General features: G+C 44.3%; 1 protein-coding gene across 1 annotated transcript in view; it reads left to right on the forward strand.

The window, feature by feature from the left end:
- Window positions 1–27,814, forward strand: part of ANTXRL (ANTXR like) — a 134,923-nt gene that overhangs the window by 64,289 nt on the left and 42,820 nt on the right. The window contains exons 10-15 of the mRNA XM_038743922.1: window positions 1,773–1,871; window positions 12,640–12,709; window positions 15,859–15,937; window positions 21,225–21,320; window positions 23,211–23,249; window positions 24,298–24,396. Of these exons, the coding sequence (XP_038599850.1) occupies window positions 1,773–1,871; window positions 12,640–12,709; window positions 15,859–15,937; window positions 21,225–21,320; window positions 23,211–23,249; window positions 24,298–24,396 (482 nt within the window). The remainder of the gene's footprint in view (window positions 1–1,772; window positions 1,872–12,639; window positions 12,710–15,858; window positions 15,938–21,224; window positions 21,321–23,210; window positions 23,250–24,297; window positions 24,397–27,814) is intronic.

Below are 27,814 nucleotides of genomic sequence, written 5' to 3' on the forward strand. Positions count from 1 at the left end.
GAGGGGGAGGAGGAGCCCATAAAGGAGACTGAGAATGAACAGCCTGAGAGATAAGAGGAGAACCAGGAGAGGATGGAGTCAATGAAGCCAAGGTTGTAGAAGCAGTATGGCTCAGTGGAAAGAGGAAAATGGAAAGAGCCCGGGCTTGGGAGTCAGAGGTCGTGGGTTCTATTCCCAGCTCCGCCACTTGTCGGCTGTGTGACTTGGGGCAAGTCACTTAACTTCTCTGTGCCTCAGTTACCTCATCTGGAAAATGGGGATTAAGACTGTGAGCCCCACATGGGACAACCTGATTACCTTGTATCTACGCAGTGCTTGGAACAGTGCTTGGCACATAGAAAGCGCTTAACAAATACAAAAATTATTATTATCATTGGTTAACATGTTGAGGAGAAGGGGGTGGTTGACATTGTCAAAGGCAGCTGAGAGTATGAGGATTAGGATAGAGTAGGAGCCATTGGATTTGGGAAGAAGGAGGTCATTGGTGACCTTTAAGAGGGTGGTTTTGGTGGAGTGGAGGGGACGGAAGCCAGATTGGAGGGGGTCCAGGACAGAGTTGGAATTTAGGAATTCGAGGCAGTGAGTGTAGATGACTCGCTTTAGGAGTTTGGAAAGGAAGGGTAGGAGGGAGACAAGGTGATAACTGGTCTGTTGTGTCTATTGTGTGACCTTGGGCAAGTCACTTCACTTCTCTGTACCTCAGCTCCCTCATATGTAAAATTAGTTTTAAGACTGTGAGCCCCACATGGGACAGCAACTGTGTCCAACTTGATTTGCTTGTAGCCACCCCAGCACTTAGTACAGTGCCTGAAACATAGTAAATGCTTAACAAATACAATCATCAATATTATTATTTTTATTATTATTAGTAGTAGTAGTAGTAAATTGATTAAAACCTATTTCAAATTAATGCTGAGTAGGAAATTTCCTCAAGTTCCAAAAGCACTTCAAAAATGAAGTAGTGTATTGACATAAGTACACATAAATTCAAATTCATATTATTTCATTTTCAGTGTAAATCTATGTTGATATTTGATCATGTAACTCTTTCAATCACTGTTTTGAGTATGTTCTTATTGCTCTGGGCAAAAATAGTTTGGATCGGGGATACTGTAATGCATTATACATTCTCTTGAGAAAACTACTTTTCATGTAGCACTCTTTTTGCTTAATAGTCTGCTTTCATGGAATCAATTTAAAGTGCTCACATTATAGCAATAATAGATTTTGGATAAGCCTGGCAGTAAAAAAAGAAAAATTATTGTTGTTTTTTCTGTTTTTTAAAAAAGGGAAAAGATCCATCATAAATATAACAGAGCTCAAAATGAAAAAAATCTGAAGCCATCTGAAATATCCACGTGTTTGTTTGTTCCCCACACGTGCTATGGGAAGCCACGTCTCACTAAATTCCCCATATCCCACTTTCCAACAATAACGAATCTGATGAAGTTCCATAAAGGAGCCAGACACAGTTCACATAAACCCAAGAAGACTGGATATTCTTCCTAATAAAATAGTATCCTAAAGCAGAATGAATGTGAGCTAGTCAGAGTGCTCCATTCAAGAAGCCTAGGGTCTGGTTTTCGTCCAACCTCTCTGAGAAGTTGGCCAGGTGTGAAGTTGTTGAGTTAAGACTTACCTTCTGCATAAACTGCTTCCTTATATGTTTCTCCCGCGGACTGGTTTCTAGAAAAGGTTAACTTGAAGAGTTGTCTGACAGACCACAGGACTGAGTCATTTTTCACATGTATGTCTATATTTTTTACTTGTAGAATCCTTCCAAGTGGTCGTTCGAGGGAATGGCTTCTATCATGCAAGGAATATTGACCAAGTCCTCTGCAGCTTCAAGATCAATGACACCATTACCATTAGTAAGTGGACATTCTACCCATGTCAGCTTGTTGTTTCTAAGTAGACACAGTAATGATAATCCCTGTAGTGTTTAGTAAATACCAGGGAAGTAGCATGGCCTAGGAGAAAGAGCATGGACCTTGTATTTGGAAGACCTGGGTTAATAATAATGATAATAATTTTGGTATTTTTTAAGTGCTTACTATGTGCAAAGCACTGTTCTAAGCGCTGGGGAGGATACAAGGTGATCACGTTGCCCCATGTGGGGTTCACAATCTTAATCCCCATTTTACAGATGAGGTAATTGAGGCACAGAGAAGTTGTGACGTGCCCAAAGCGGTGGAGCCGGGATGTGAACCCATGACCTCTGACTCCCAAGTCCATGCTCTTTCCACTGAGCCACGCTGCATCTCTATGCTTCTCTATGATCTAATCCCAGCTCCACCACATGTCTGCTATGTGATCTTAGATGAATCAATCAATCAATGAATCAATCAATCAATCAATCATATTTATTGAGCGCTTACTGTGTGCAGAGCACTGTACTAAGTGCTTGGGAAGTACAAGTTGGCAACACATAGAGACACAGAGAACAAATCCAAACATATTAACAAAATAAAATAAATAGAATAGATATGTACAAGTAAAATAAATAAATAAATAAATAGAGTAATAAATATGTACAAACATATATACATATATACAGGTGCTGTGGGGAAGGGAAGGAGGTAAGATGGGGGGGATGGAGAGGGGGACGAGGGGGGCGAGGAAGGAAGGGGCTCAGTCTGGGAAGGCCTCCTGGAGGAGGTGAGCTCTCAGTAGGGCCTTGAAGGGAGGAAGAGAGCTAGCTTGGTGGATGGGCAGAGGGAGGGCATTCCAGGCCCGTGGGATGACGCGGGCCAGGGGTCGATGGCTGGACAGGCGAGAACGAGGTACGGTGAGGAGATTAGCGGCAGAGGAGCGGAGGGTGTGGGGTGGGCTGCAGAAGGAGAGAAGGGAGGTGAGGTAGGCGGAGGTGAGGTGATGTACAGCCTTGAAGCCGAGGGCCTTCCCAGACTGAGCCCCTTCCTTCCTCTCCCCTTCGTCCCCCTCTCCATCCCCCCCATCTTACCTCCTTCCCTTCCCTACAGCACCTGTGTATATGTATATATGTTTGTACATATTTATTACTCCATTTATTTATTTATTTATCTTGTACATACCTATTCTATTTATTCTATTTTGTTAGTATGTTTGGCTTTGTTCTCTGTCTCCCCCTTCTAGACTGTGAGCCCCCTGTTGGGTAGGGACTGTCTCTATGTGTTGCCGACTTGTACTTCCCAAGCGCTTAGTACAGTGCTCTGCACACAGTAAACGCTCAATAAATACGATTGATTGATTGATTGAGGGTGAGGAGTTTCTGCCTGATGCGCAGATTGATTGGGAGCCACTGGAGATTTTTGAGGAGGGGAGTAACATGCCCAGAGCATTACTGGACAAAGACAATCTGGGCAGCAGCATGAAGTATGGATTCAAGTGGAGAGAGACACGAGGATGGGAGATCAGAGAGAAAGCTGATGCAGTAGTCCAAACGGGATAGGATGAGAGCTTGAACGAGCAGGGTAGAGTTCCTTTCCAAACTCCTTGAACGAGTTGTCTACACGCACTGCCTCAAATTCCTCAACACCAACTCTCTCCTCGACCCCCTCCAGTCTGGCTTCCATCCCCTACATTCCACGGAAACTGCCCTCTCAAAGGTCACCAATGACCTCCTGCTTGCCAAATCCAACGGCTCATACTCTGTCCTAATCCTCCTCGACCTCTCAGCTGCCTTCGACACTGTGGACCACCCCCTTCTCCTCAACACGCTATCTGACCTTGGCTTCACAGACTCCATCCTCTCCTTGTTCTCCTCTTATCTCTCCGGTCGTTCATTCTCAGTCTCTTTTGCAGGCTCCTCCTCCCCCTCCCATCCCCTTACGGTGGGGGTTCCCCAAGGTTCAGTGCTTGGTCCCCTTCTGTTCTCAATCTACACGCACTCCCTTGGTGACCTCATTCGCTCCCACGGCTTCAACTATCATCTCTACGCTGATGACACCCAGATCTACATCTCTGCCCCTGCTCTCTCCCCCTCTCTCCAGGCTCGCATCTCCTCCTGCCTTCAGGACATCCCCATCTGGATGTCTGTCCGCCACCTAAAGCTCAACATGTCGAAGACTGAACTCCTTGTCTTCCCTCCCAAACCCTGTCCTCTCCCTGACTTTCCCATCTCTGTTGACGGCACTACCATCCTTCCCATCTCACAAGCCCGCAACCTTGGTGTCATCCTCGACTCCGCTCTCTCGTTCACCCCTCACATCCAAGCCGTCACCAAAACCTGCCGGTCTCGGCTCCGCAACATTGCCAAGATCCGCCCTTTCCTCTCCATCCAAACCGCTACCCTTCTCGTTCAAGCTCTCATCCTATCCCGTCTGGACTACTGCACCAGCCTTCTCTCTGATCTCCCATCCTCATGTCTCTACCCACTTCAATCCATACTTCATGCTGCTGTCCAGATTGTCTTTGTCCAGAAACGCTCTGGGCATGTTACTCCCCTCCTCAAAAATCTCCAGTGGCTACCAATCAATCTGTGCATCAGGAGAAACTCCTCACCCTCTACTTCAAGGCTCTCCATCCCCTCGCCCCCTCCTACTTCACCTCCCTTCAATCTTACTTGTACATATCTATTCTATTTATTTTATTTTGTTAGTATGTTTGGTTTTGTTCTCTGTCTCCCCCTCCTAGACTGTGAGCCCGCTGTTGGGTAGGGACTGTCTCTATGTGTTGCTGACTTGTACTTCCCAAGCGCTTAGTACAGTGCTCTGCACACAGTAAGCGCTCAATAAATACGATTGATTGAAGGGGCAGATCTTGGGAATGTTGCGGAGCTGAGACCCGCAGGTTTTGGTGACGGCTTGGATGTGAGGGGTGAATGAGAGAGCGGAGTCGAGGATGACACCAAAGTTGCGGGCTTGTGAGACGGGAAGGATGGTAGTGCCATCAACAGAGATGGGAAAGTCAGGGAGAGGGCAGGGTTTGGGAGGGAAGACAAGGAGTTCAGTCTTGGACATGTTGAGTTTTAGGTGGCAGGCAGACATCCAGATGGAGATGTCCTGAAGGCAGGAGGAGATGCGAGCCTGGAGGGAGGGGGAGCATTTAACTTCTCTGGACCTCAGTTACTTCATCTGTAAAATGTGGGTAAAGAGTGTGAGCCCTATGTGGGACAGGGACTGAGTATCTACCCCAGCTCTTAGAATAGTGCTTGGCACACAGTCAGAACTTTTATTATTATTGTTATTATTATTATTATTGTTATTCCTTGTGCCTCAATTTCTTCATCTGTAAAATGGGGATTAAATCCTACTCCCTTCTACTTTAGAACTGCAAGCCCTATGTGAGGCAGGGACTGTAACCAACCTTTCATTCATTCAATCATATTTACTGAGTGCTTACTGTGTGCAAAGCACTGTACTAAGCACTTGGGAGAGTACAATATAACAATAGACACATTCCCTGTCCATAACAAGCTTACCTTGTATCTACCCTAGCATTTAGATCAGGGCTTGGCACATAATAAGCGCTTAAGAAGTATCACAGAAACTACCCTGTGCCAAGTACTGTATTAAGCCTTGGGGTAGATACAATATAAGAAGATTGGGCACAGCTCCAGTTCCTTGAAGCGTTCACAGTCTGATGGAGAAGGAGAGCAGATATTTAATCCCCATTTTACATATGAGGAAGCAGAGGCACAGAGAAGTAAACTGACTTGCCAAGGTGACCCTTCAAATAAATGGAGGAACTGAGATTAGAACTCAGGTCTTCCTGCCTCCCAGTCCTGTGTGTGCTCTTTCCACTAGCCCACACTGCTTCTCTGTATTAGAAACTGAGCAGTGAAGCCAAGGTTGGGGCAAGTCCTGAACACTGAACTCCTCTTGCCCCCAACGAGGGCAGCCTTCCAAATCAGAGTTTGGGCTTTTGGCAAAGGACCGTGTGTGGGAAAAACATTTCTGCTTCCAAGGGCTCGCACAGCATCTGAAGTTAAACAGAGGTTTTGGGACTGCCAATCTAAGCGCTCTCTGACTCCACTCATTCCTTGTCCTTTTCCTCAGAACTGAATTCACTTCTTAGGGCAGAGAAGACCAGATGGCATGAATCGCCCCTCCTCCCCCGATCTGGCTGCTCAGGCGCATTCACAGCTAGTCAGCTTTGGGGGCCTGAGTCTGTTTCAGGTTCAGATGTTCATCTGCCAGCGTAGCTTGGTTTTTCATTCATTCATTCAATCATACTGATTAAGGGCTTACTGTGTGCAGAGCACTGTACTAAGTGCTTGGGAAAGTACAAGACCACAATAAAGAATGACGATTCCTGCCCACAAGTAGCTCACATTCTAGCGGGTGGAGACAGACATCGATACAAATAAACAGACATCAATACAAATAAATAAAATTACAGATATATACATAAGTGCTGTGGGGCTGGGAGAAATGGGGGAGAGCAAAGGGAACAAGTCAGGGAGACGCAGAAGGGAGTGGAAGATGAGGAAAAGTGGGGCTTAGTCTGGAAAGGCCTCTTGAAGGAGATGTGCCTTCAGTAAGGTTTTGAAGTGGGGGATGAGTAATTGTCCGCTGGATTTGAGAAGGGAGGTTATTCCAGGCCGGCGGCAGGACGTGGGCCAGGAGCCAGTCGCAAGACAGGTGAGATTGAGGCCCAGTGAGAAGGTTAGCACCAGAGGAGCGAAGTATATGGGCTGGGTTGTAGAAGGAGAGAAGTGAGGTGAGGTAGGAGGGGGGCAAGGGGATAGACTGCTTTTCCTCCCATAGAGTTGATTTTCTAATCTCTCTCTCCTTTTCTTTCTCTCTTTCCCTCCCTCTGTCTCTCCCTCCTCCTCTCCACCTCTCTCTCTCCCTCTCCTTTTCTCCCCCTCTTCCTTTCCCTTCCTCTTCCTCTCCCCCACTCTCTCCCTTTTCCCCCCTCTAACTCTCTATCCTCACCCTCTCTTCCTCCCTCTGCTCTGGCCCCCTCCTCCTCCTCATCATCATTTTATTCCTCTCTCTCTCTCTCTCTATCTCTCTCTCTCTCTCTCTCTCTCTCTCTTTCTCCTTTCCCCCTCTTCCTCTCCCCCTTTCTTTCTCCCCTCTTCTCTCTCTTTCCACACTCTCTTTTCCTTCCCTTCTCCTCTCCTCCCCTGCTCTTCCTAGAAGCAGCATGGCTCAGTGGAAAGAGCATGGGCTTTGGAGTCAGAGGTCATGGGTTCAAATCCCGGCTCTGCCAATTTTCAGCTCTGTGACTTTGGGCAAGTCACTTAACTTCTCTGGGGCTCAGTTACCTCATCTGTAAAATGGGTATTAAAACTGTGAGCCCCCTGTGGGACAACATGATCACCTTGTAACCTCCCCAGCACTTGGAATAGTGCTTTGTACATAGCAAGCGCTTAATAAATGCCATCATCATCATCTTCCTCTCCCACTCTCTTCTCCCTTCTCTCTCCCTCTTTCCATCTCTTTTCCACTCCCCCAATCTCCCTACCTCTCTCTTCTTCTCCCCACTCTCTACCTGTCACTCCATCTACCTCTCTGTCTCTCTGTCTCTCTGTTTCTTTCTCTCTCATCATCATCATCATCAATCGTATTTATTGAGCGCTTACTATGTGCAGAGCACTGTACTAAGTGCTTGGGAAGTACAAATTGGCAACACATAGAGACAGTCCCTACCCAACAGTGGGCTCACAGTCTAAAAGTCTCCCTCTCTCTCTCTCTCTCTCTCTCTCTCTCTCTCTCTCTCTCTCTCTCTCTGTGCCTGAGTGCTATCCATTGCAACAGCCTTGTGGGGAAGTTTCCACAGTTGACAAGTTTCTGTCAGAGCTGGGTGGAGTAGGGAAGATCTTAAGGACAGGGTTTGGATGGAAACTAAGGAATTCTGGAATTCTGTTCTGCGCATGTTAAGTTTGAGGTGTTGGTGGGACATCCAGAAATAGATGTCCTGAAGTCAGGAGGAAGTATGACACTGCAGAGAGGGAGAAAGAACAGGGCTGGAAATATAGATTTGGGAAGTATCCCCATAGAGATGGTAGCCATGGGAGAGAATGAGTTCTCCAAGGGAGTAGGTGTAGATGGAGAATAGAAGAGGACTAAGAACTGAGCCTTGATAGACTCTCCCACTTAGGGGGTGGAAGGCAGAGTAGGAGCCTGTGAAAGAGACCAAGAATGAGTGGCCAGAGAGATAGGAGGAGAACCAGGAGAGGACAATGTCAGTGAAGCCAAGGTTGGATGATGTTTCCAGGAGAAGGGAGTGATCCACGGTGGGCAAGGCAGATGAGAGTTTGAGGAGGATTAGGATGGAGTAGAGACCATTGGATTTGGCAAGAATTTGAATATGGAGTGGCCATAGAGAGGGCAGTTACTATGGAATGAAAGGGGTGGAAGCCAAATTGGAGGGGGTCAAGGAAAGAATTAGAGGAGAGTAAGTGGAGGCTGCTAAGTGTAGACAACATGCGGAGTTTGGAAAGGAATGGTAGGTGGGAAATGTCCTCCCTCTCTACTGGAAGTCCCTCCCGCTTCATAAGCTCCTTGTGGGTAGAGAGCATGTCTACCAACTCTGTTGTATGTACTCTCCCAAGTGCTTAGTACAGTGTACTGCACACAGTAAGTGCTCCATAAATACGATTGATTGATTGATTGACCCCCCCATCTTCAAAGCTCAATTAAAATCACTTCACTTCCAAGATGCCTTCCTTGAATAACCCCTTTTCCCACCTATTTGCCTTCCCTTCTGCATCATCTTTGCACTTGTGTCTGTAAATCACAAGCATTTTGATACCCACCCCACCTCCACATTACTTATCAGCTGTAATATATGTATAGCTATCTCCTTCCCTATTCTGTTAACTCCTTCTCAATCAATCATATTTATTGAGTTCTTACTCTGTGCAAAACACTACTTAGCCCTTGGGAGAATGCAATATAACAGAGTTGGTAGACATGTTCCCTGCTCACAAAGGGCTTACAGTGTAGAGAGACTCTTTGAAGGCAGGTATTGTGATTGCCTACTCTGTTGTACTCTCCCAAGGTCTTAATAATAATAACATGTAAGCTCCTTGGGGGCAGGGAATTCATCAAATATGTCTGTTATATTTTATTCTCTCAAGCATTTAGTACATTATTCTGCACAGTTTACTATTACTGCTAAGTTCTATCTAGTCATTTTCAGTTTATAGAGACTCCATGGATATACTTTCTCCAGAACGTTCTGTCCTCTGCCATAATCCGCAAACTTTCTAAAGGTTCTTCCATTATTATTGTTACGGTCTTTGTCCATCTAGCTGCCAGTCTGCCTCTTCCTTGTTTTCCCTGGACTTTTCCTAGCATTAGTGTCATCGCCAGGGAATTAGTCCCCCTGATTATATGTCCAAAATATGCTAATCTAAGTCAATTTATTTGGCCTTCCAAAGACCACTTTGGCTTAATTTACTCTAAAATCCATTTGTTTTTTGGGCAGTCCATGGTATTCGCAAAAGCCTTCTCCAACACGGCACACAGTAAGCGCTCAATAAATGCAATTGATTAAATGGTTGATTGAACAATTATGATTGTGGTATTTGTTAAGCTCTTGCTATGTGTCACGAAGTCATGGATTCTAATCCAGGCTCTGCCTCTTGTCTGTTGTGTGACCGTAGGCAAGTCACTTCACTTCTCTGTGCCTCAGTAACCTCATCTGGGAAATGGGGATTAAGACTGTGAGCCCCACATAGGACAACCTGATTACTTTGTATCTGCCCCAGTGCTTAGAACAGTGCTTGTCACATAGTAAGTGCTTAACAAATACCATTATTATTATTACTATTATTACTAAGTGCTGGGGTAGATTCAGGATAATCAGGTGCCACATGCGGCTCACAGTCGAAGTAGGAGGGAGAACGGATTGAATCTCCATTTTGCAGATGAGGGAACTGTGAATTGTGCTCTGTACACAGTAAGGGATCATTAAATCCCATTCATTAATTGATTGATTGATTGAGCAATATGCATTCCCACCTCCCTGGGGATGTCTTTGGAGTGTCCCATCATTGCTACTCAGCTCCCTGCTCCCCCTATATCTGGAGGAAAGTCAAGATGAGTGATTCTGAAATCTGGGTTCGTGCCCCAATCAGAGGAAAAAATATCACTCTGTTGAAGCTGTCAGCACTTTGGTTTTCAGACAGTGAATTAGTCTGCTGAGCTTCCTCCCTTTCCCCATCAGTGCTTTTAAAGTAATTTGAACTCCTTAGTTGGAAACCCAAAGAACAAAGCTCTGTCCCTGTGGCAACTTGGACTAAAATCAGTTCAAATCATCTAACTTCTGGGTTGAGTTGCACACCATTTTTTTTAATGGCATTTATTAATTGCTTACTATGTGCAAAGCACTGTTCTAAGCACTGGGGAGGTTACAAGGTGATCAGGTTGTCCCACCAAGAGCTCACAGTCTTCATCTCCATTTTATAGATGAGGTAACTGAGGTTCAGAGAAGTTAAGTGACTTGTCCAAAGTCACACAGCTGACAGGTGGCGGAGCTGGGATTTGAACCCATGACCTCTGACTCCAAAGCCCGGGCTCTTTCCACTGAGCCACGCTGCTTCTTAACACCATGCTACACCATTTCTTAGCTATCTATCAGCTGCCTTTCTGGCTGTCATTTTTTTGATGGTATTTGTTAAGCGGCTTACTATGTTCCGGGCACTGTGCTAAGCCCTGGGGTAGATACAAGCTAATCTGGTTGGATACAGTCCCTGGCCAACATGGGACTCACAGTCTTAACCCCCTTTTACAGATGAGGTAACTGAAGTACAGAGAAGTTAAGTGACTCACCCAAGGTCACACAGCAAGCATGTGGCAGATCCCTGGATCTGATTAGATCCAGGCCCATGCTCTTGCCACGAGGCCACCCTGCTTTTCATTCTGAGGAAGAAGAGCAAAAGCTAAATTTGAAAAGCTCAGTCCACAAACTCCACCCACCCGCGGTGGAGACTGACTTCAGCAGGTTTTCGAAGATCCATTTTGACGACCAAATATATTTCTTATTCAGACTGTGAGCTCTATGTGGGATGGGGTCTGGGTGCAATCTGATTAGCTTGTAATAATAATAATAATAATAATGGTGTTTAAGCGCTATGTGCAAAGCACTGTTCTAAGCACTGCGGGCGGGTACAGGTGATCTGGTTGTCCCACGTGGGGCAGGTTGTCCCACAGTCTTAATCCCCATTTTACAGATGAGGTAACTGAGACACAGAGAAGTTTGTACCTACCTCAGTGTTTAGCATGGTACTTGACTCTTAGTGAGGGCTTAACAAACATAATAGTAGTAATCATAATTTCATGCCAAGAGCCCAGACCTAGAGACAGAGACAGTCATAGCCATCCTCAAAACCACTGGGTGTGATTGAGTGTCTGAGTGTAAGCTTGTCGTGGACAGGGAATGTGTTTGTTATATTGTTGTGTTGTACTCTCCTAAGCACTTAATACAGTGCCCCGCACACAGTAAGTGCTCAATAAATGTGATTGATTGAGGAGCTCTTGGGAGAGTCCAACAGAAGAAAGAACCAAAAGGTCTGCCTTCTAGGAGTTTGCAATCTATGGGACAGACCCACTGTCAAAAACTACTTCTCAATAGAGAGAGCAGGAGGAAGAACAGTATTAATGTTTGTCTCCCCCTCTAGACTGCAATGTCATTGTGGGCAGGGAATGTCATTGTTTATTTTTGTATTGTACTTTCCCAAGTACTTAGTACAGTGTCCTGCACAGAGTAAGCGCTCAGTAAATATGATTGATTGAATGAATGAATATAGCAGGAAATAGTACATAGGTATCATGGATGGCTTTTCTGAACAATGTCATTCACTGGAAACCTAATTTTCTGGACTCAGTGGAGGAAGGTCAGAGTGACAGGACATGGGGGAACATGAACAGACAAAGGCAGTACAGGTTTATACATATGCCGACTCCTCTACATGTCTTGTATGTGACCCTGGGCGAGTCATTTCACTTCTCTGTATTTGTTACCTTATCTGTAAAATGAGGACTGAGACTGTGAGCCCCAAGTGGGACATGGACTGTGTCCAACCCTATTTGCTTGCATACACCCCAGCATTTAGTACAGTGCCTAGCATATTGTAAGTGCTTAACACCACTATTATTATTATTAAATTATTATTATTATCATATCAACATCATTTTTATATGAGCATCCCAAGGTTCCCACTGTATTAATCAAACAATGGTATTTATTTCTGCTCTAGGCAGAGCATTGGGATGTACTTTAAAGAACAAAACATTCCTGTCAATCAGTCTTTCAGTCATATATGTTGAGCGCTTACTGTTTACAAAGCACTGTACTATGTGCTTTGGAGAGTACAATATAACAATAGACAGAACTGGTAGACACATTCCCTGCCCACAACGAGCTTAGGTTGTAGAAGGGGAGACAGACATCAATATAAAGAAATAGATTTCTGATGTGCATATAAATGCCATGGGGCTGAGGGAATGGTGAATAAAGGGAGCAAATCTGAGTGACACAAGACCGAGTGAGAGAAGAGGGAATGATGATTTAGTCAGGGAAGACCTCTTGGAGGAGATGTTCCTCTAAAGGTAATGACCAAACCCATGCATTAATACACAATGGCCACAGAGCATGGATACCAGAGGCTAGCTCCTTCTGTCTGCAAAAGGAAGAGCTAATGTTGTGGAAATGTGTTTTGTTGTGGTATAAACTGATTTTTTCTTGTTGGGCCACTTTTAGATGAAAAACCAACGGTGGTGCAAGATACATACCTGTTTTGTCCCGCACCAGTTCTAGAAGAGATTGGACAGTAAGTACTAATAAAAAATTAACAGTGATATATTGTACAGTCTTGGTCGCTGCTAAGCTTGGGTGTATGCTATCTGTGAGACATCGTAATGTTTTCATCTGGAACTTATTCAAGGATGTTTTTTAAGGCACTCAGCAGGCTTTCTGGCTAAAGAGCCCAATTCCTTCCGCCCCGGCTTAGCAAAGTGGTCATTAATCAATGGTATTTATTGAGCACTTATTAAGTGCAGAGCACTGTACTAAGCACTTGAGAGAGTTCAACAGAGTTGGTCGACACGTTCCTCACCCACAATGAGCTTTACAGTCTAGAGGGAGTTTACAGTCCACATTAATAATAGTGAAAATTGTGGTGTTTAAGTGCTTACTATTAATCATTTGTATTAAATTGTATTTATTGTATTCATTGTATTCATTGAGAAGCAGCGTGGCTCAGTGGAAAGAGCATGGGCTTTGCAGTCAGAGGTCATGGGTTTGAATCCTAACTCCGCCACATGTCTGCTGTGTGACCTTGGGCAAGTCACTTCACTTCTCCGAGCCTCAGTTACCTCATCTGTAAAAATGGGGATTAAGACTGTCAGCCCCGTGTGGGACAACTTGATCACATTGTATCCTCCAATGCTTAGAACAGTGCTTTGCACTTAGTAAGCGCCTAACAAATGCCATTATTATTATTATCATCATCATCATCATCATCATTATTATTATTATTATAATTATTATTCATTTGTATTCAATTCTACCTTTTGAGTGCTTACTGTGTGCAAAGCACTGTAGTAAGCACTTGGGAGAGGACAGTGTAACAACAGATACATTCCTGCTCCACTGTGTTCCAAGGACTGTGCTAAGCCCTGGGGTCAATCCAGTCCAATCACAAACAGTCACTATTCCACATGGAGCTCCCAGTCTAAGAGAGACAGTATTTAGTTCCCATTTCACAGATGAGGAATCCGAGGCACATGAAATTATTCCACTTACAGGAGGCAGATGGGGTGGAGCTAGGATTAAAACCCAGGTCTCCTGACTCATTCATTCAATCATTCAATTGTATTTATTGAGCGCTTACTGTGTGCAGATCACTGTACTAAGGTTCCCAGGCCCGAGCTTTTCCCGCTAATTCACACTGCTTCTTTCATTGGGTGGGGAGAGCACTGTACTAGACAATTCCTAATGAAAAGCACCACTGGCCTGGGAATCAGTGCACTTGGGTTCTAATCTTATTTCTGCCACTTGCCTGCTCTGTGACCTTGAGCAAGTCACTTAACTGTGCCTCAGTTTCCTTATTTGTGAAATGTGATTCAATACCAGTTCCCCCACCTTCTACCTAGACTGTGAGCCCCATGTAGGACAGGGACTGTGTCTGACCTGGTTATTTTAAGTACTCCAGTGCTTAGTACAGTACTAAGATCATAGTAAGTGCTTAACAAGTACTATTATTATAACTATTGCTACTACTACTATTTGAGAATTTACAGAAGAAGCAAAAGCCACCCCACCTTCCCTCAAGGCGCTAATATTCTATTTGTGAAGTGGCAGACACACATTACCCAGTAAAATATGGAAAAACCAAGTGCTCTTCCACATACAGTGACTTCTCTCACCTCCCCTTCTGTAAATTCTGAGGTAGTCAGGAGGTGGCTACTCACAGCCCCTTCTGCTCCCTGCAATTCAGTGAGTTCCAGAAAAATGGGACGATGAGTCAGAAGACACGATAGAGGTAACCCTTAGGCTGTTATCTGACTCTGACATCTGAATCTCATTTGGTTTTTTTCTCGGTCAGATTTCTTTCCCTATTTGCGCTTCTTAGCGTTTTCAGTCACAACAATATTTCACTGTGCTGGAGTCCCTGACCTCCACAATTAGTCAATCAATCAATCAGTGATATTTATTCTGTGCCTACAGTGTACAGAGCACTCTACTAAGTGCTTGGGAGAGTACAATGAAACAGAGTTGGTAGACTTCCCAAGCGCTTAGTACAGTGCTCTGCACACAATAAGCACTCAATAAATACGATTGAATGAACGTTTCCTGCCCACAATGTCCTTGCAGTCTTAAAAGGAAGACAGCTGGCCTTAAAAAGAAATAAGGTCCCAGATCCATGCAGCCCAGAGGAAAGTAGTGGCCATTGGCTCACTCAGGTGAATTCCTGACAGCCCAGGTTAGCATTTAGAGGTTAATTGTGATGCCAGAGCTCATGGGGACAAAGGACAGAAAATGCGGTATAAACGAACACCTCTTTTCATTGCTGTGGTGGTTATTATTATATCTGTTAAGCACTTACTAGGTGTCAAGCACTTTATTGGGAAGCAAGCAGACAGAATTGATTCAGTCCATAAAATGCACATAAGCCAAGGGTTCTTCTATATGTCAAGACTTCTCTCACCTTCCCCTCCTATATATCCTGAGGTTATCTGGAGGTGGCTAAACTTAGCCCTTTCTATTCCTTGCAGTTCAGTGAGTTCCAGAGAAACGGGTGATGAGTTAAAAAGCGCAACAGAAATAACGCTTAGGCTGTTTAGCCTAGATTTTCCTGACTGGGACATCTGAATCTCATTTATTTTGTTTCTTAGCCAATTTTTTTTTATTCCATATTTCTGCCTTTTAACACTTTCAGTCAAAAGAATGTTTCATTCCGTTGAAATCCCACCTCCAGGTTGCTAGATGGCCTTAGAAAGAAATGAGGCCCCAGCTCATGTAGCCCGATGGAGAGTAGTGGCCGTTGGCTAACTCAGATGAACATGTGCAAGCCCAGGTTGGCATTCTGAGGCTGCTTCTGTTTTTGTTTTTGTTTGTTTTTTTATGGTATTTGTTAAGCACATACTAAGTGCCAGGCACTGGAGCGGATACAAGCTAAACAGGTTGGACACAATCCATGTCTCACAGGGGCCTCACAGTCTTAATCTCCATTTTACAGGTGAGAGAACCGAGGTATAGAGAAGGTAAATGACTGTCCCAAGGTCACACAGAAGACAAGAGGCCGAGCCAGGATTAGAATTCAGGTCTTCGGACTCCCAGGCACATGCTTTCCATAAGCCATGCTTCTTTCTGGTTGTAATGCTCGTGATTGTGTGAGCCTGTGACAGAATTCAGATCTCATGGGGACAACCGACTTGAAAATATTGGCCCAACTGAACACTTCCTTTTTGTCTTTAGGGTGGTTTTCCTTCAGGTCAGCATGAACAAGGGGCTCACATTCATCTCCAGCTCTGTCAGCATTACAAGCACAAAATGTGTAAGTATCTTGGAGAATATCTTCGCTTTGCATTTCCATAGTATTTTTCTCTCAAGGAGTTCAGAGTACTCTTCAGGCATCAACAGTCAATCAAGGAGTTCATGGAGTGCTTACTGTGTGCAGATCACTTTACTAAGCACTTGGGAGAGTACAATACAGCAGAGTTGGTATTTCCCTGCCCCGAACAAGCTTAAAGTATAGAAGGGGAGACAGACATTAATATAAGTAAATAAATTGCAGCTACCTATTTAAGATCACTTTACTAAGCACTTGGGAGAGTACAATACAGCAGAGTTGGTATTTCCCTGCCCCGAACAAGCTTAAAGTATAAAAGGGGAGACAGACATTAATATAAGTAAATAAATTGCAGCTACCTATTTAAGTGTTGTGGGGCATTATTTAATTAATCCTCTCTACCTCCATGAGGAGCAGGTCACTCTGGGAGAGATGTGTCCATGGTGTTGCTCTGAGTTGGAGATGACTTCATTCATTCATTCATTCAATCGTATTTATTGAGCGCTTACTGTGTACAGAGCACTGTACTAAGTGCTTACTGATGGCACAAGACAACAGCCTCCATGAGAATTCATTTATTCAATCATATTTATTGAGCACTTAGTTTGTGCAGAGCACTGTACTAAGTGCTTGGGAGAGTAAAATACATCAATAAACAGAGACATTTCCTGTCCTCAGTAAGCTTAAGGTCTAAACGGGGAGACAGACATTAATTAGAGAGCAGGAGCCATTGCTGGCTTGAAACTGAGGTACTGAAGATTAGCTAGGCCACACAAGGAAGTCATTACAGAGCCAAAGTGTAAGCCTTTAGACTTCTTTATCATTATTATTATTATGATTATCAGTAGTAGCAGTAATACTATTATTATCATTATTATATTTGCTAAGTGCTTACTATGTGCCAAACTCGTTTGCAAGCACTGGGGTAGATACAAGTGAAGCAGGTTTTACACAATCCCTGTCCCACATGGGACTCATGGGACTCACAGTCTAAGTAGAGGGAGAACAGATATTGAGAACCCCATTTAGCCATTGAGGAAACTTGTGCTGTTTCTAATATGCTTGCCACAATCTCCTTGGGAATGTCTTTTAAGTGAGTATTGGTGTTAGAATTAGAGGTCGCAGGTTGAAGTCCAGGTTCAAAAGAATGATAGAAGGGAGCCTCCATGATCAATAATGAAGGCTAGGTGCTTCCTCTTCTGTTTTCTCTCACCCCATCGCCCCCCCCCCCCCCCCACCTCAAAACAATTAGGATCACAGAATAGAGAGGCGGCTTTCTTTGGTCACTTTCTGGCCTTGGGCCAAGGGGCTGCCAGATGCAGGAAGCTCCATGGGCCATGGGGAACTGAGCGAGGGGAAGTGTTTGGAGTGGGCAAACGGCTTCCCAAAGTTTGCCAAGGTGACAGTTCAGTCCTCAGTTTGTTCCCCAACTAAAACAGCACACTCCCTCACTTGTTCCTGGGCCTCGCTCAGAACCTGCTCCATCTATTTCATTAAATTTTCTCCTTATCATTTTGCAGATTTCTTCAGTTTCTCTTTCCTCTGGCTTCCTCTGTCTGGTTCCTCCGCTCTAGTCCTCAGCCGATTCTCTCATTGCCTCTGCAGTAAGTTTTTTCCTCTGACTTTCTTTTCTGAAATACATCCACTCCTGAATTTCTCCCCTCTGATGAAGGGACTCTGTGTAGGAAGGGCTTTGACGTGCCTTTTTAATTACTGCTCTTCAGGGTTTTGAGCCTCATAAGGGAACCTCTCATCTCCTTTTCGGGGTTTTCTGCAGTCAGCGCTCAAAACTTTCTGTGCACTTTAAACATCATTGGATCATCATGGCTCCTGGGTATATTTTGTAAGTAACCATGAAGACATATTTGCCTGGAAGGAAAGGTGTGTCTGTGGATGTCAGTGAAGCGGGAATAACTTCATTTCTCCTTGGATCAGGTACCAGCTTGTGCAGCCACAGCCACCTGATTGCTTAATCTCTGCTATCTAAAGGAAAATATGTGGTTAGGTCTTTGCGAACACACACCCCTGCACATTTACCAACCCATCAGCAAAACTAGCATCTGGCAAATTGTTTCAGCATTCCCTTAGAGTGACTCTAACTTACAATTTCTTTTTTTAGAAAGGTAAACCTGATGGTGCCTCTCTCTGCTAGTTTCAGCACGTTAATATTTCTGGTCCCCTTTTCCAACCGACTTCTAGGCTCCCTTTTGTCTTCTATTCACTCCGGCTTAATTACAATAATAATAATAATAATCACTGTATTTGTTAAATACTTACTACGTATCAAGCACTGTACTAAGCCCTGGCGTAGATACGAGACAATGAAGTTAGACACAATTCATGTCCCATATGGAGCTCAACTCTAAGTAGGAGGGAGATTGGGTATTGAATCCCCATTTTACAAATGAGGAAACTGAGGCATGGGGAAGTTAAGCGATTTGCCCAAAGTGGCACAGCAGACAAGTGATGCAGCCGGAATTAGAACTCAGTTATTTTGACTCCCATGCCTGTGCACTTTTACCTAGGCCTCACTGCTTCCAACAAATTGACGCCCACTTTTTCCAGATCTGTTCTTGTCTGTCTTTTACCATCTCATTCTTCCCAACCATTTCTAGAAAGAGTTTGCTTGCATTTAACAAATTAGCAAACTGTTAATATACTTTCAAAATGCATTTACTGTTTTGAAAATGCATAGGGGACTTCTGCATTGAGCTCCCACCATCTGGCACATAGCACTTAACAAATACCAGAATTATTATCATTATCGTTATTAATAATAATAGTAAAAATGGTTAATTAATAGCTACTAACATGCCTGTACAGTAGGGTGATACTTTATAATCCTGAATTGGTAATTAAGAAACAGAAGCGTAGGGCAGGGAAGTGAATTATCCAAATGAGTTTAATGCTAAAATTCAGTAGAGAAGTTACCTGTTCTGAATCTGCCTTAGGTTTTTCTATTCGAGGCCACTGCTGCTTCCCATCTCCCAAAGACACAGCAGAAGTACCCAGAAATTGTCATCCTCACTGTCATCTTAATACATGATGATGATGATGATGATGATGGTATTTGTTAATCGCTTACTATGTGCAAAGCACTGTTCTAAGCGCTGGGGGAGATACAGGGTAATCAGGTTGTCCCAAGTGAGGATCACAGTCTTCATCCCCATTTTACAGATGAGGGAACTGAAGCACAGAGAAGTCAAGTGACTTGCCCAGAGTCACACAAATTAAGGGTCTGGAATCAAGCTAGGAACTGTGGGATTTAGCCTAGCACTGTGTAGAATTGCTCAAAAAGAAATGATCCTTACCTTCTTGGAGTTGTTAAGAGACTCAGCATTTAATGCTGTTATTCTGAGGCTTTTGCCCTTTGAATTGTGACCTCAGTGAACAGGAATGGTTATTGTAACTGTTCAGTGGGTGGGGTGGTAATCCATTTGCTCCAGGGGTCTCTCGTGCATCCCCTAGTTTTTCAGTGATGGAATCGGCAATTTTGCTTATTGCTTTTACTATTAATAGCAGTAATAATAATAATATAATAATAAACCTGACTCTACCATAAGCACTTTGCAGTCAGTCAATCCAACAGTGGTATTTATCGAGCATTTACTTTGTGCAGAGCACTGTTCTGAGTGCTTGGGAGAGTACAGTTCATCGGAGTTGGTAGACACGATTTCTAGCCACAACGCAAATGACTATTGCATTCTATTTTATCACATATTTTTTCACTTAGATCTTGGACCTAAATTGATGAAACTCTTCCAAGTCCTGTTCATATGTGATAACACCGCCTTATGCTTAGGGAGTTTCGATTTGCGTAGCAAAAACTAGTGAGATGGAAGAGGACCCAAATCTGCATTCATTCATTCAGTCGTATTTATTGAGTGCTTGCTGTGTGCAGAGCACTGTATTAAGCACTTGGAAAGTACACTTCAGCAACCAGTGGAGACAATCCCTACCCAACAACAGGCTCACAGTCTAGAAGGGAGGATACAGACATCAAAACAAATAAACAGGCATCAATAGCATCAATATAAATAAATAAATTTATAGATATATACACATCATTAATAAAATAAATATAATAATAAATACATACATATATATGCTATGCTTGTGCTGTAGAATTCTCAATGGGGTAGTCTGGGCTCAACAAGATGATGATAGTATTTATTAATTGATCAATCATATTTAGTGAGGACTTACTGTGTGCAGAGCACTGTACTAAGCACTTGGAAGAGTACAGTGTAGCTGAGGTGCTAAGTGTGTTCCCTGCCCACAAGGAGCTTAAGTGCTTACTATGTGCTAAGCGCTGAAGTTGGTAGTCTCTGTTCTGCATGGGGTGCAGTGACAAAAAGAAGAAGTTTTTGATCCCCATTTTACAGATGGGGAAAATGAGGCCTAGAGAAGTTCAGTGACTTGCCCAAGGTCTCACAGCAGGCAAGTTATGGATTCAGGACTAGAATGTCAGCCTTTTGGCCTAAAGAGAAATCTTAGAGCAGTCCATCAATCAATCATTCAATGGTAATCACTGAGTGTTTACTTTTTGCAGAGCACTGTATTAAACGCTTGGGAGAATACCCTATGAGTTGGTAGAAACGTTCCCTACCCACAAAGAGCTTACAGTCTAGAGGAGGAGACAGGTATTAAAATAAATTACGGAGAGGTGGTTAAGTGCCATGGGGCTGAGCGGGGGTAAAGGAAAGGTACAAATCCAAGTGCAAAGGTGATGAAGAAGGAAGAGGGATTAGGGGAAATGAGGCCTTAGGGAAGACCTCTTGAAGAGATGGGACTTTAAAAAGGCAGTCGTCTCTGTGTGTTTGAGACAGGATAGCAGGCCTTTGTGTGCTGCATCCGTGGTGGACTCTCTTCTTCTGATTCAGTCAAATGTGGCTGTTCATATGCTCTTAAAATGACCTGAGAGAAACAGGAGGTTCCCAGTACCAACTGCTGATGGGACAGTATCAGCAGTCGCAGAAGAAGTCAGTGTTTGAGAGGAGGAAAAAGGCAAGCTTGGCAAAAGTCTCAGCTGGAGAACCAAAAAAGGGGCATTTTAATAAAAATTGGAGAATAAAAAAGGTAAGTAAGATGGGTTTAGGCCTGACAAATAAGAAGCAGGAGAACTGCTGGGTTAATCTGCCCCCACTCCCAACCACTGGGTCACTTCAGCGAAATTCTGCCTTAAAAGAAATGGACATTCCATCCACTGACACTTTGGTTTCTGCCCCATTTGCAATGAGAAAAGTAACTGATAGAACTGTCTTCTTTTCAGCTGAGTGGGACCATTCTCTTCATCGCCTTGCTCATCCTGTTCCTGTTGCTCGCTTTGGTTTTCCTCTGGTGGTTCTGGCCCTTGTGCTGCACCGTGGTAAGTGGGATCGCCTTGGCAGCTGGTCTCCCTTCCTCAGGATCAGAATGTGGACCCTTGTGGGCAGGGAATTTGTCTGTTTATTGCTGTAGCGGACTCCCCTAAGCGCTTAGTACAGTGCCTTGCACACTGTAAGCTCTCGATAAATGCAACTGATGAATGAATGAATGGACACCAGTGCCGATTTGCAAACTCCCTCCCCCTTAGGTGGTGACCCCAGGTGGGATGGGGATTAGGTCTTATCTGCTGAGAAGGTTTCCACCCCAGCACTTAGCACAGTGCTTCAGTGCCTGAGAGTCAGAAAGTCATGGGTTTTAATCCTGACTCTGCCACTTGTCTTCTGTGTGACCCTGGGCAAGTCACTTCACTTCTCTGTGCCTCAGTTACCTCATCCGTAAAATGGGGATTGAGACTGTGCGCCCCACGTGGGTCGGGGACTGTGTCCAACCCGATTTGTTTGTACCCACTCCAGTGCTTAATACAGTGCCTGCACATAATAAGTGCATAATAAATACTGTAATTATTGTCATTATATAATCAGGCTTAATACAGTCTCTGCAGCACATGGGGCTCACAGTCTAAATAGAAGGGAGAACAGTTACTCCCCATTTTGCATATGAGGAAATTGAGGCACAGAGAAGTTAAGTGACTTTCCCATAGTCACAAAGCAGGCAAATGGAGGAGCTAGGATTAGAACCCAGGTCCTCTGACCCCCGGGCCCTCGCTATATCCATTATGTTACACTGCTTTCTTTTTTTGTTGTTGTTCTTATTGTTTTTTTGGTATTTCTTAAGCATTTACTGTGTGTCAAACATTTTTCTAAGTGCTGGGGTAATAATAATAATAATGATGATATTTGTTAAGCGCTTACTATGTGCGAAGCACTGTTCTAAGCGCTGGGAAGGATACAAGGTGATCAGGTTGTCCCACGTGGAGCTCACAGTCTTAATCCCCATTTTACAGATGAGGTAACTGAGGCAAAGAGAAGTTAAGTGACTTGCCCAAAGTCACACAACTGACAATTGATGGAGCCGGGATTTGAACCCATGACCTCTGACTCCCAAGCCCATGCTCTTTCCACTGAGCCACGCTTGGGTAGCACAAGTTAATTATGTTGGATACAGTCCCAGTCCCGCATGGGGTTCGCAGCCTAAGTAGTAGGAAGAACAGGAATTAAATCCCTATTTTACAGTTGAGAGAATTGAGACACAGCAATAAAGACAGCAATAAAGCAATAGAGAAGCAGCATGGCTCAGTGGAAAGAGCACGGGCTTGGGAGGCAGAGGTCCATGGGTTCTAATCCCGGCTCTGCCAGCTGTGTGACTTTGGGCAAGTTACTTAACTTCTCTGTGTCTCAGTTATCTGATCTGGAAAATGGGGATTAAGACTGTGAGCCCCATGTGGGACAACCTGATCACCTTGTATCTCCCCCAGTGCTTAGAACAGTGCTTGGCACATAGTAAGCACTTAACAAATACCAAAATAATTACTATTATAATTATAAAGAGAGACAGTTCCTGCCCACAATGAGCTCACAGTCTAGAGGGGGGAGGAGACAGACATTAATACAAGTAAACAGGCATCAATATAAATATATAAAATTGCAGATATTTACATAAGTACTGTGGGACTGGGAGGGGGGGAAGAGCAAAAGAATTAAGTTAGGGAGATGTGGAAGGAAGTGGGAGATGAGGAAAAGTGGAGCTTCATAAATACCATTCATTCATATTTATTGAGCGCTTACTGTGTGCAGAGCTCTGTACTAAGCACTTGGAAAGTATAATTCGACAGGTCTGAATATTAGGGGCTAGACTCAGTTTCCTTCCCTGCTGGAGCAAAGGGGAAAGCTTTGAAGCATGCCTTATAGCTGTGTTTTCTCATCTCAATCAGGTCATCAAGGAGCCTCCTCCTCCTCCGCCTCCACAGCCGGTGAGTATCTTCCTTAATGACTGCATCCAGGGGCACGCCTCTTTCAAAATCCTTAAGGACTCCTAAAGGGAATTTCCCTAATCTATCTTGTGGCCTTCCAATAACCACAAAAGAAGAATCACAAACATGGTAGATAGGGATGGGATTTGGAGCTAATGAATCAGTGATATTTACTGAGTCGTGGGATACATCATCAGCCATGCTAGGAGGATGTAGCCAAAAAAAACAACAAAAAAGCTAATCTTTTTGCCAGGGTTTCAGGAAGTCAGTGTGGCTTGTCATAAGAGGGGAACTTTTACATGAATCAAACAAAGGATGGGCGCTTCCAGTCACCAGCTGAAGAACATTCAGAGTGAATGTCATTGAGACTCAAGGGTGTCTTTCTGGCCCCTGAGGCTTGAGGTTAGTGAAAGATTGTGTTTGCGTAGCTGGTTGTCACTCTTTGAGAAGGGAGTGGCACAATTAATTCATCACCATACTGCCCGCTACCCTTCAAGCCAGTGGTGTGGCAGATGAAGCTTTTATGCAGAGTTGATTGTAAACAAAGGCAGGAAGGGGGAAGAGAGGGAAGTGTGATCTCTGCAGGCTTCATTCATTCATTCCATCAAATTTATTGAGCGCTTACTGTGTGCAGAGCACTGTACTAAGCGCTTGATTCAATCAGGCATCTTGAGAAGCTGCAGAAACAAGAGCTTTTTGTTGGCAGTCACCGTGAAACATACCATAACAGTGCAACTATCTCCATTACTTGCTATAACCCGAGAAGTCATAGGTTGGTCTGCCCTGCGCAAACCTTACATCAGTCTGAAAACTCACTGCAGCCTTAATGGAAACCTACTTCGTTAACCAGCGAATGCAAGCAGGAGGTTTGCTCCTAGTGATGGACCACCTCTGCTGTTAATAAGCCAGATTCTTAAAGTTAAGTTTGTCCCAAGCAGATTTGGGTGAAAAAAGAGATTTTTTTAAACTGGAAATACACCTTTCAAAAAGTCTGCCTGGCCCCCAGGAAGTGTAACCGATGCCTTTCCTTCTTTCCTTTCCCTCCTAGGACTCGGATGACGAAGATGGATTACCCAAAAAGAAGTGGCCGACCGTTGATGCCTCCTATTATGGAGGAAGAGGGGTTGGCGGAATTAAGAGAATGGAGGTGAGACCAGTTCACTATGGTTCAGTAAAACTGGACCGGTCCATTGGGCAAATTTGAGGGAAAATTATCAGCTTGGAGGGCTCCTTGGGAACATATTAAACTTGCCCAAAAAGCCCCCAAATCATAACACAGAAACCCTGGCATCGCTGTGCCTTCGGATGATGGATTTGGGGCTTTTGGTGGTGAGGTGGTAAAGGCAGAGTGCTAAATTGAATGGGTCATTCTGTACCCTCAGTGCTCCCTTTAGCCTGTGACACCACAGTAAGAAGGGAGAAGCAGCATGGCGAAATAATAATAATAATAATGATGGCATTTATTAAGTGCTATGTGCAAAGCACTGTTCTAAGTGCTGGGGAGGTTACAAGGCGATCATGTTGTCCCATGGGGGGCTCACATTCTTAATCCCCATTTTACAGATGAGGTAACTGAGGCCCAGAGAAGTGAAGTGACTTGCCCAAAGTCACACAGCTGACAATTGGCAGTGCCGGGATCTGTGGCATAATGGATACAGCACAGGCCTCGGGGTCAGAAGGTCATGGGTTCTAATCCTGTCTCCATCACTTGTGTGCTATGTGACCTTAGGCAAGTCACTTCACTTCTCTCTGCCTCAGTTACCTCATCTGCAAAATGGGGATTGAGACTGGGAGTCCCTGATTAGCGTGCATGTACCCCAGTACCTAGAAGAGTGCCGGGTACACAGTAAAGCACTTAACAAATACCATTATTGTTACTAAGAGGGATAGGTCAGATCTCCCGACCCAAAATTCATTCATTCAGTCGTATTTATTGAGTGCTTATTGTATTCAGAGCACTGTACTAAGCGCTTGGGAAGTACACCCGTTGTTGGGTAGGGACCATCTCTATATGTTGCCAACTTGTACTTCCCAAGTGCTTAGTACAGTGCTCTGCACACAATAAGTGCTCAATAAATGTGATCGAATGAATGAATGAATGAACAAGCAGCGTGGCTCAGCGTAAAGAGCCCAGGTTTTGGAGTTAGAGGTCATGGGTTAAAATCCCGGCTCCACCACTTGTCAGCTGGGTGACTTTGGGCAAGTCACTTTACTTCTCTGGGCTTCAGGTACCACATCTGTCAAATGGTGATGAAGACCGTGAGCCCCCCGTGGGACAACCTGATCACTTTGTAACCCCCCAGCACTTAGAACAGTGCTTTGCACATAGTACACTCTTAATAAATGCCATTATTATTATTATTACAAATTGGCAGCATATAGAGATGGTCCCTACCCAGCAACGGGCTCACAGTCTAGAAGGGGGCTCATCTGCCTCAGTTCTGGAGAGCCTCACACATCTGGCATTTTGAAGATCATTTGGACTTTGGAGGGTGGGTTTTCATGTTGTCCAAGCTGAATCCCTCTTCCAGAGAGAAAATCCAAGCTTCTTGGATTTTGCGTCCTCAACCAGCATGCGGTTGAGTATGGAGCAACTGAATTAGAAAAGCAGAAAGTCAGGTCATACCCACAATCAAAAGAAATCAATCAATAGTATTCATTGAGCACCTACCGTGTGCTTAGCACTGTAATAAGAACTTGGTAAAGTACATAGGTGGAAGATTCAGAAATGAAAAGAGAAAGCCATGAGCTTGGAGAGCAGCATGACCTAGTGTAAGCGGCATAGGCCCTCCTCCCACTCCCCATCCCCCCGCCTTACCTCCTTCCCCTCCCCACAGCACCTGTATGTATGTTTGTACAGATTTATTACTCTATTTTATTTGTACATATTTACTATTCTATTTATTTTATTTTTTTAATGTTTCATTTTGTTGTCTGTCTCCCCCTTCTAGACTGTGAGCCCGTTGTTCGGTAGGGACCGTCTCTATGTGTTGCCAACTTGTACTTCCCAAACGCTTAATACAGTGCTCTGCACACAGTAAGCGCTCAATAAATACGATTAAATGAATGAATGAATGAATGAGTCTGAAGACCTGGGTTCTAATCCTGGGTCTGCCATTTACCTGCTGTGTGACCTTGGGCAACTCACTTCTTTGTGCCTCAGTTCCTTTATCTACAAAGTGGAAATTCAATGCCTGTTCTCCCTTCTACTTAGACTGTACCTCAGTGCTTAGTGCAGTACTAGGCACATAGTAAGCATTTAACAAAAACACAATTATTATCATTGTAATTATTATTCTGGGCATTTAATCTCATTCAGTCAATCGATTGTATTTGTTGAGATCTTTGTGTAGAACATTATTCTAAGCTGTTCAATCAATTCATTCAGTCAGTGGTATTTATTGAGTGCTTACTGTGTGCAGAGCACTGTACTGAGTGCTTGGGAAGTACAAATCGGCACATATAGAGACAGTCCCTACCCAACAACAGGCTCACAGTCTACAAGAGGGAGTCAGACAACAACAACAAAAAAAGTAGACAAATGTCAGTACCATCAGAATAATTAGAATTATAGCTATATACACATCATTAATAAAATAAATAGAGCAATAAACATGTACAAATATATACGAGTGCTGAGGGGTTAGGAAGGGGGTAGGGCAGCGGGGGCGATGGGGAGAGGAGGAGGAGAGGAAAAAGTCGGGGGGGCTCAGTCTGGGAAGGCCTCCTGGAGGAGGTGAGCTCTCAGTAGGGCTTTGAAGGGAGGAAGAGAGCTATTATAGCGGATGTGTGAAGGGAGGGCATTCCAGGCCAGAGATAGGACATGGGCCAGGGGTCGACGGCGGGACAGGCGAGAACGAGGCGAGTCTTCTAGACTGTGAGCCAGCTGTTCGGTAGGGACTGTCTCTATATGTTGCCAACTTGTACTTCCCAAGCACTTAGTACAGTGCTCTGCACACAATAAGTGCTCAATAAATACGGTTGAATGAATGAATCAATGAACGAGGCCAAGTGAGGAGGTTAGCGGCAGAGGAGCAGAGGTTGCGGGCTGGGCTGTAGAAGGAGAGAAGGGAGGTGAGGTAGGAGAGGGCGAGGTGATGGACAGCCTTGAAGTCGAGAGTGAAGAGTTTTTGCTTGATTCAAAGCGGTTGATAGGCAACCACTGGAGATTTTTGAGTAGGGGGGTTGACATGCCCAGAACGTTTCTGTAGAAAGATAATCCGGGCAGCAGAGTGAAGTATAGACTGAAGTGGGGAGAGACAGGAGGATGGGAGATAAGAAAGGAGGCTGATGCAGTAATCCAGTCCGGATAAGATGAGAGATTGAACCAGCAAGGTAGCAGTTTGGATGGAGAGGAAAGGGCGGATCTTGGCGATGTTATTGAGCACTTACTATGCACAGAGCACTATACTAATCACTTTGAAGAGTACAATACAATAGGTTTGGTAGACTCCTGCCCTCCTCATATGAGACAGACAATTGCTCTCCCCTGCTTCAAAGCTTTATTAAGGGCACATCTCCTCCAAGAAGCCTTCCCTGACTAAGCCCTCGTCTCTGCTTTTTTC

The sequence above is a fragment of the Tachyglossus aculeatus genome, chromosome 3, assembly GCF_015852505.1.
Source record: "Tachyglossus aculeatus isolate mTacAcu1 chromosome 3, mTacAcu1.pri, whole genome shotgun sequence".
Taxonomy (NCBI): Eukaryota; Metazoa; Chordata; class Mammalia; order Monotremata; family Tachyglossidae; genus Tachyglossus; species Tachyglossus aculeatus.